The sequence below is a fragment of the Rhinopithecus roxellana genome, chromosome 16 (assembly GCF_007565055.1).
Source record: "Rhinopithecus roxellana isolate Shanxi Qingling chromosome 16, ASM756505v1, whole genome shotgun sequence".
Taxonomy (NCBI): Eukaryota; Metazoa; Chordata; class Mammalia; order Primates; family Cercopithecidae; genus Rhinopithecus; species Rhinopithecus roxellana.
The window spans coordinates 87,895,410-87,904,250 of NC_044564.1; the positions used below are offsets into that span (position 1 = coordinate 87,895,410).

At 59.2% G+C, this 8,841-nt stretch overlaps 1 protein-coding gene across 7 annotated transcripts in view; it reads left to right on the forward strand.

The window, feature by feature from the left end:
* FGD3 (FYVE, RhoGEF and PH domain containing 3) overlaps positions 1 to 5,089 on the forward strand; it is an 88,692-nt gene extending 83,603 nt beyond the window's left edge. For 5 of the 7 annotated variants that reach the window (XM_030920333.1, XM_030920331.1, XM_010375111.2 and 2 more), the window contains 3 exons: positions 1,710 to 1,850; positions 3,418 to 3,558; positions 4,193 to 5,089. In XM_030920333.1, the coding sequence (XP_030776193.1) occupies positions 1,710 to 1,850; positions 3,418 to 3,558; positions 4,193 to 4,237 (327 nt within the window). In that variant the 3' untranslated portion in view covers positions 4,238 to 5,089. Of the gene's footprint in view, positions 1 to 1,709; positions 1,851 to 3,417; positions 3,565 to 4,192 lie in introns of all 7 variants that reach the window. The other 2 variants (XM_010375113.2, XM_030920334.1) reach the window with 2 other exon arrangements.
* Positions 5,090 to 8,841: the final 3,752 nt, after the last annotated feature.

Below are 8,841 nucleotides of genomic sequence, written 5' to 3' on the forward strand. Positions count from 1 at the left end.
ATGGATGAATAGATGAGTGGATAATGAATTGGTGGATGGATGGGTGGATGAAGAGATGATGGATGGATGGATGATGGATGGGTGAATGGATGGTAGAGGATGGATAGGCAGGTAAGTGGGAAATGTGATCTGTACCTCTCAAAGAACTCTCAGTTAGGGGCCCAGTTTATACTCCAGAATTGGGAGATTTAACTTAAACCTGGTTTCCCCATCTGACCTGAGGGGAATCTGTTGCTTTAAGAACCATCCTCAGAATATGTGCCCAGGCCCCTGCTCAGCTCCAGGCTTCAGGCTTTGTGACCACTCAGGATCAGAAGCTGCAGCCTCTGTTAATCTTTGGAGTGAGCGTCCTCATGGCCAACCTGGACTTCCCCGCACAGCAGAGGTGGCTCGGTGCCCTCATTGATGTCACTGCGTCTCCATGTCAGCCTGCTGGGGCTTAGCTTTCATTGCCTTGGTTTGCCCAGTATTCCTGCTTCCTCACACAAGAAGTGATAGAGAAAAGATAAATTCCAAAAATAAATAAAATCCTCATAAAAATAGGACTCCAGAACAGGGTGCCTTCCATCTACTTAAAAAGAGCAATCTCCTCGCTGCTGTGGCTCCTGAGACCTTCGATATGAGCTCAGTGTTTGAGTGCCATGGTCCCTTAGCAGCCGGTGCCCGCAGGTTTAGGTTCAAACTAGAATTTCCCAAGGTTTGAACAAGGATCTCCCAGTCCTCTGCAATATTCGGTACGCGGGGCAGGATGGAACAGGAGAAGCAGATGCAGAAGCGGGTGTGGGTGGCCCTGAGGCAGCAGGAGCCTGTGTGTGCTGGGAAAAGGATCCAGCAGAGGGAGGGAGAGCGAGGCAGAGAGAGACAGGACCACCGATGGGACGTAGCTGGAGGGGCCAGAGGAGGGGGGACAAGGGGCCTACCAGGAGTGTCCAGGGTAGGAAAAGCTCTGGAAAAGTCACTGAGGAGCACTCCTTGGCTACATTCCCATGCTCTACCCATGCATCTGAGTCACACGCCACTGTACAAACAGACCATGACGACTTCATCCCTTCATCTGCCAATGGACACGGGCTGCTTCCAGCTTTTGGCTATTGTGAATAACGCTGCTATGGACATGAATGTACAAACATCCCTTCAGATCCTCCTTTCAGTTCTTTTGGGTGCATACCCCGAGTGGAACTGTTGCATCATGTGGTAACCCTGTGTTTAACATTCTGAGGAACCACCCTACTGCTTCCCACAGAGACTGCGCCAGTTTGCTTCCCACCAATAGCGCAAGGATTCCAATTTCTCCACGTCCGTGCCAACACTATTTTCTTTTTGTTGCTGTTGTCATTGTTGGTCTGGAAAATAGCCATGCTGAGGGGTGAGAGGTGGTTTCTGGTTGTGAATTTGATTTGCATTTCCCTGATGGCCAGTGATGGGGTGTCTTCCCATGTGCTTGGTGGCTCTTCCCACTCTTGCTCCCATGCACACAGACTCCTGGACTCTGGAGCCTCCAGGACAGGAGGGTGGGTACCAGATGCCCAGCAGGGTCAGCCTTGCTCTCTGCCCTCAGACAGGACTCCCCAACCTGCACGTCCAGGAGAAGCCCTTACGCCTCCCCACACTGTGTTAAGTCTCCCGCCCACTCCACCTCTCCTCTGGCCTCTTCCTGGATAATCCTCTGTCCCAGGGTGCTGGGGTCACAGGTGCCCTCTGTTTGGCAGGTCATCTGTGGGAAGTGCTCCGAGTTCAAGGCCGAGAACAGCCGGCAGAGCCGGGTCTGCAGAGAGTGTTTCCTGACACAGCCAGTGGCCCCCGAGAGCCCCAGCTCCGAGGCTCCGGCCGAGCCCAAGCAGAGCACAGAGGTGGGTGCTCCCAGCTCCTGCTCCCCTCCTGGTAGTGTGGCAGAGCCTCCAGACACCTGCTTCTGTGCCCCAGCAGCTTCAGCTGCCTCTGCTTTCGGGCGTCCCTGGGGCCAGGACAGATGTGGGTGTGTCTCAGTGGGGCCCCCAGGCTGGGAACACACTCGGAAGATCCCATGTGGGCACACTGGCTTCTTGGGACCAGCCAGGGCCAAGGCTTGGGAACCATTTGCATCCAGGAGTTAGATGGGAACAAGTGTCACTCCTGGTCACCTGGTTGGAGGGCATGGATTAAAGCTGCCCTCAAGTCCAGGCTTGAGGCCCACCTGAGAGGAGACACTGCCCTTGTCTCGGCCTGCCCCACCTCCAGCTGCCAGAGGGCGAGCAGGCCCTGGAGGCAGGTGCCCCTCCTCCTCCTCCCGCTCCCCTTCTCCTCCTCCTCTTCCCCCTCCTTCCTCTCCCTCTGCCTCCCTGTCTTTCTCCTTCTCCTCTCCCTCCTCCCTCTCCTCCTCCCCATCTTCTTCTCCCCCACACTCCTCTCCTTCTCTTCCTCTGTTCCTCCTCCACTCCTCTTTCTGAGTGGCCGCTGCTTTCCCTGCCTTCTTTCCTCAAGAACACAGTCTATTCTGGGGGGTTGCAGGAAAGCTGAAAAAGAAAACGTGAGTTTCCAGAAAAGCGCATCGCCCTTTCTCTCCACTCGACGCAGCCTGCGGTTCGCAGAGCCGGCTGCACGTTGGGGTCTCCTGGGAAGCTTCTAGTGTTGATCTCCCTCCTAGAGGCTCAGTGAGGTGATCGGGCAGCAAGTGTGTTTTCAGGGTCCCAGCTGCTCTGACTTACAGCTGTGGCTGGAGCCCTGACCCAGGTCCTCAGTCTCAGAAGTCAAGGATGTAAGTCTGTTAGGACTGAGCGTTGAATGGTCTCGATGGTGAAGAAGGACCTTGCTCTGCCCACTGAGCTCCCCCATGCCTGCAATTTAAATACCGAGGTGTGTTCTGAGAGCACCAGGTCCTTGGGGCACGGGCCTCCAGGGTCCTGTAAGGTGGACTCTGGCCTCGAAGGGGGGCCCAGGTCTGAGGGGTCCAGCTCTGGCAGGGGGTGTCTAAGCCATGTCCAAATGGTGGACAGTAGCTCCAACAGTGACACGACAGAGGGAGGGCCTGTGTGTGTGGCGTGTGTGGTGTGTGTGTGCTGTGTGCGCATGCACACGCATGTATACGGTGTGTGTAGAACTGACACGCGTGAAGTCCCTGTCCCGTGACCCACCCTCAGGTACTTGCTGTTGGGTTTTCCTGTGATTTTGATGTGTCCTGACCCAGCATATGGACACCCTCCCCTTAGAGAGCCCAGCCTGCAAACCCCACCTGATACCACACACGCCTACATCCTGCAGGCTTCTAGTGACCCTTGGAAGCCGGGTGAGGCTGGTCCCAGTCTCTCTGTGCAGGCCTTGGCCAGGTCTCCGCAGCCAGCTCCTCCCAAGCAGTGGCCCTGGCCCTGCCCCAGCCTCCTCAGAACAGGGCGTGACCACTGCAGGCGAGACTGCCCCTAACCTGTGTCTTTGTATCCCCAGAAGACACCCGCTGCAGACTCCCAACCCAGCCTGCTCTGCGGCCCCCTGCGGCTGTCAGACGGCGGTGAGACCTGGAGTGAGGTGTGGGCCGCCATCCCCACGTCGGATCCCCAGGTGCTGCACCTGCAGGGAGGCAGCCAGGTACGTGTGCCCACCCCCCCAGGCCCTTGGGCCAGCAGCCCAGAGCCTCAGGGCTGAGGCTCCCACAGCAGGCCTGTGCCACCAGCTGGGGCCCACCTGCTTGAGCAGTGTCACCTGGGGCCTCAGTTTCCCCAGCAGCACAGGATTCCCTCTGCTCCCCAGTCACAGAAGACAGAAACTACTGGCACCTGGGTGGACCCCAGAGGGGTCCAAAGGTGGCACAAAGGGTGACCAGGAGCCACAGAACCTGTCAGGTGAGACTCAGGAACGCACACAGCCCTGGCCTGGCCCCTTGGAGCCCCAGTTGCTGCTCTGTCACAGGGACTGGCCTGTCCTGCCTCGTCTCCCCGGGGCCAGACAGCCCAAAGGAGGCCATGGAGTCTGGGGGTCTGGTGAGGGGGCAAGGCGTCCCCCTCCCTATATCCTCCCTTGGGGAGAACCAGTGGGTCCCCCCACCAACTGTCCTCCTGTTGACAAAAGGCAGTGCAGGCACAGCCACCAGGCCCCTCGGACTCAGCACCCACCTTGTGTTGCAAGGGTCTGAGAGTGGCTTCCTGAGAGAGGCCCCTGTCACTGAGGTGAGCCCGAGGCCGGGAAGCTGAGGCACCGCTGACCATCTGCTCCTCTGCTGCAGGACAGCCGGCTTCCCGCACCATCCCTCTCCCCGGCTGCAAACTGAGTGTGCCGGACCCTGAGGAGAGGCTGGACTCCGGGCTCGTGTGGAAGCTGCAGTGGGCCAAGCAATCCTGGTACCTGAGCGCCCCCTCCGCAGAGCTGCAGCAGCGATGGCTGGAGACCCTGAGCACTGCTGCCCGTGGGGACACAGCCCAGGACAGCCCGGGGACCCTGCAGCCTCAGGTCCCTATGGGCACAGCTGCTCTGTGAGCTGAGTCTCCCGCTGCCCTGCACACCACCACATTGGGCCTGTGCTTTCCTGGGAGATGGCGTCGGAGGCCAGATGAAGACCGCCCTGGACTGCTGAGGGTGGGCCAATGGCCCAGAACTCAGGACACTTGGCTTTGGAGGGAAGGAAACTGAGGCCCAGAGAGAGGGCCACTGGCCAAGGGTCAGCCAGCAAGTCTTGGCTAAAAGCCTGGCCTCCAGCCCCAACAGTGTGGCCCAGAGCAGGGGCCGACTGCCAAAGTAACCATCATCCATACGGGTCGTGTGGTGATGCTGGCCCAGAAGGCAGAAGGAGGCAGCATGGGCACTGCCAGGGACAGCCACATCCGGCCGGTCTGCAGTGTGGTTCACCCCCGCCTCTGCCCAGCCTGTCTACACCGTGTGAGCTGAATCATGACTTGCTTCTCACCTCCCTTCTCTGTCCTCTCCTGAGGTCCTGCCTCCAGCCCCCAGGAGGTGGACCTGCCGCGTCCTAGTGGGACTCATGGTTCCTAAACAACTGCACTCGGAAGCTCTGCTAGGACTTACCCCAGCCACTGAGTGGCAGATGCATGAGATTTGTGGCTGTTCCTGATGCTGGTGGCACACAGTGCTTATCTGCATAAATAAACACTGGCCACCGGCAGTGGCGCAGCCTCAGTGCTCTCTCCTGTGCCCCTCAGCGGGGTCCCCCAACAAGGTGGGCTGACTGATAAAAGGTTGAGGGACAAGGGTGATGGAATCGCACACCGCCTGGAGAGCAGTTCTGCATCTGTTGTCCTGCCAGGGGGTGGGCAGATGGCAGGTGAAGATGGCCAGGCTCAGAGATGGGGAGGGTGGGGTGCAGGGCACTCAAGATGGTGCCAGTGGGGACCTTGCAGAGGCCACTAGGGTGGGGGTGCTCTTCGCACCAGAGCCTCAAGGGCCTCTGGGAGAGAGTGGGGGAATTTAGGGACCAGTGATGGGGGATGCTCACTGGTCAGGACCCCTACTCCTCTAATATCCATATAGCACCATGTGGAGACACCTAGGAAGACATGCAGGGCACCTACCGGGGGCTGAGAGGGCAGGGGGAGGAGCCAGAAATGGGAGACTGATCCCAGGTGGGAGGCAGGTGAGCTGGGAACACGGATGGGGGAGCACAGCTGAGACGGGGGCACAGGCGAGTGGGGGACAGCTGAGATGGCACAGGTGAGTGGGGGACAGCTGAGATGGGGACACAGGTGAGTGGGGGACAGCTGAGATGGGGGCACAGGTGAGTGGGGGACAGCTGAGATGGGGGCACAGGTGAGTGGGGGACAGCTGAGATGGGGGCACAGGTGAGTGGGGGACAGCTGAGATGGGGGCATAGGTGAGGGCGAGGGTGAGCTCCCATGAGCTCTAGCTGGGCCATGCTTGGATGCCGGGAGCCACTGCTGGCTACCCGGGCCTCTGCCACTGCTTCCCACACTATGCTGGATGTTCTGGTCCCAGTTCACACTGAGGAAAGCAAGGCTCAGGGATGCTAAACAACGTGCATGCTTCTACACTTCCACCAGGGGAGATGGGATCAGACCCTTCTAGCTGCACAGAGGTGCCCCGACCAGCTCCAGCTGCTGCTGAAGGAAGCAGCAAAGCCCCTCACCCAGCTCGGGCTAGGCAGCAAAGCCCCTCACCCAGCTAAGGACGGGTGGAGGAGGCCTCAAGGGCACCCCAGCCGCTGGCCCTGCCTTCTGCCCTGCAGATCTGAGCTCTGACCCACATTCATCCCCTACGGAGCAGTGGCGGAGCCGCTCCCTCATACACATCTACTGAGCATCCGCGGCAGCCCCCATGAGACCCTTCTTTGAAGGGTCAGGACTCCGTCCTCTGCCTGCTCCAGTTGTTCCATTTCTGCCATCTCAGCACAACCCCAGGAAATCCCCACTTGACAGCTGAGGAAACTGAGTCAGAGAGAGGACACCTCCAGAGCCCCACAGCTCCAGAACGGAGCAGGCACCTGGAATTGGCCTGCCGGGCGTGTGAATCCAGCAGGGCAGGGGTCTGCTAGGGCCAAAGACTGTGCTGTGGGGGTCGCCATGGTGAGTTCCCTAGCCTCAAGCCCTCTGTCTTGCACCCACCAGCCTGGCTAGTCTGCTGGGAGGCAGGGACAAGGTGTGTCACCACAGGTCTGGGGCAGGGCGTGACCCCGGACTCTGCCACCTGCTGCGAGGCCAGTCCTGATGGGAGCTTGTTTGCTGTCATACTGGTGGCTGTAGGCTGTTGTTCCCACTTTTTCCAAAAGAGGAAGCTGAGGCTCAGACAGGGGCAGTGAGAGGCCTCCGGCATGCAGAGCCTATGTGCTGCGCCCTTACAGATCCGGCCTTCCTAGGGTCTGTCCTCAGAGACCCCTCCTGTGGGACACCCCGCCAAAGATGCTGCTGGGGAGCTGGCTGCCACGGGGGCCTCCACACTGGGGTGTCGGTGCTGCCTGGGCCTGGCCTCTCGCCACACACTGCCCCACCCCCCGTTCCGGCCCTCCACCCCACAGTTCAGGGCCTGGGCACACTCCACTGCCCATTAATGGAGTGGTGGAGCCTGGACACACGCTGGACGCATGCTGGCTTTTGGCCTCTTTACCATCCTCCCTCCCCTTTCTCCCCAAGGCCACCCCCCTCCAGAGGCATAGGAGACCCCTCCCTGGGTTGGGGGAAGGGATGCCTGTGGCTGAGTGGGAGGTAGCTCCTGGGGTCTCAGGCCTGAAGAACGTGGAATGGGGCAGCACAGAGTCTGGGGAGTCCATCACCGCAGGAGTCAGGGAGGGACTGGGCTGGGGGCCCTTCCGAGGCTCCCCCACACCCTAGCCTGCAGGATGGGGGCTCCTGGTACCAGCCCAAGGGCTAAGGTTGGAGCACAGTGGACACCAGAGCTGAAAGGCTTTCACAGGTGCAAGCGGTGGTGGGCAGTGAGAGCAAACCAGGACAGAGTGGAGGGAGTGTGCTTCTGCCATGGGCAGGTTCCCCACCTGGCACACCCCACCTTACTAGGCCCAGAGCAGGGTGCTGGCTGCAGCCTGGCAGTCCTGGGGAAGATGAATGAGCTTCCAGGAGGGCCTGCTGCAAGCCCAGTTCTCCCCAGCCGCCTGAGAGGAGAATCATGACTGAGAAGGTGTGTTGGCAGTAGTGAAAATGAGGTCCAGAGAGGGAAGCGCACTTTCCCAAGGTCACGCAGCAAGTTAGGGGCTGTCTAGGATTCCCTCATTTATTTATTTACTGATTTTTTTTGAGATGGAGTCTCACTCTGTCACCCAGGCTTGGAGTGCAGTGGTGCGATCTCAGCTCACTGCACCCTCTGCCTCAGCCTCCCCAGTAATTGGGATTACAGGTGCACACCACCACACTTAGCTAATTTTTGTATTCTTAGTAGGGATGGGGTTTCACCATGTTGGCCAGGCTGGTCTGGAATTCCTGACCTCAGGGGATCTACCCGCCTCGGCCTCCCAAATTGCTGGGATTACAGGCATGAGCCACTGCGTCTGGCCCCTAATTTACTTTTCTTCCATTTTCTCACGCACCAGGTACTGCTAGCAGACTCTTTGGGGGCTCAGCCTGGGCCACCACACAGGGGAGGCGGGCCTCCCAAGTGCCCCGTCCCATAGGGAAGTGCACTGAGCACCATTTGGACTTCTGGGATAGGGGACCAAACACCACCTGTAGCCCCAGGCATAGTTACACTTTCAGCCCCATCACCAGGCTGCAGCTACCTGGCCTTCAGAACCACCAGCCTCCTTTCCTCCTGGGGCCTTGGCACATGCTGTTCCCTGGGCCTGGGGGCTCTTCCTGCAGGGCTTCGTGGGCCGCCGCCTCAACACTCACTGTGCTCAGATGCCGCCTCCGCAGACAGCCCTCCAGCCTCTCCACTTCTTTGTTTAGCCATTTGCTTTCTGGTTTAACCTCTCTTTTCCCACATAGATTAGAAGCTCCGAGAGGGCAGGAAGCAGCCCCTCTAGCAGTGCCTGGCCCACAGTAGGTGCTCAGTGAATACCTGTCCATAGCCTTGGAAAGGCTCAGTAACTCCTGCCTTGCCATAAGGGCCCTGAGCACTTTGGGTCTGGGATCCTCATTTTATAGATGGGAAAGTAGAGGCTGTCTGAGGTCATAAAGCTCAGTGCTCCCCTGCCTCACTCACCGTCCTGGGTCTCGGGGACATCAGAGTCAGTTCCTTCTCAGATAGTTGGTCCTGTTGTAAAGACGCGCACACTAAGACCCAAACAAGCGTCCATGCCCCCAGGACATGGGCAGAGGGAGACTGGGATGCAGGTCAGTCCAATTCCCGCTGTGCCTGCCTCCCACCATCCCATGGAGGCAGCAGGATCCGCAGCAGGACAGGACCTCTGAAAAGCCACTGGCCCCCACAAGCCCCAGCCTAAGAGGGTGGCTTACC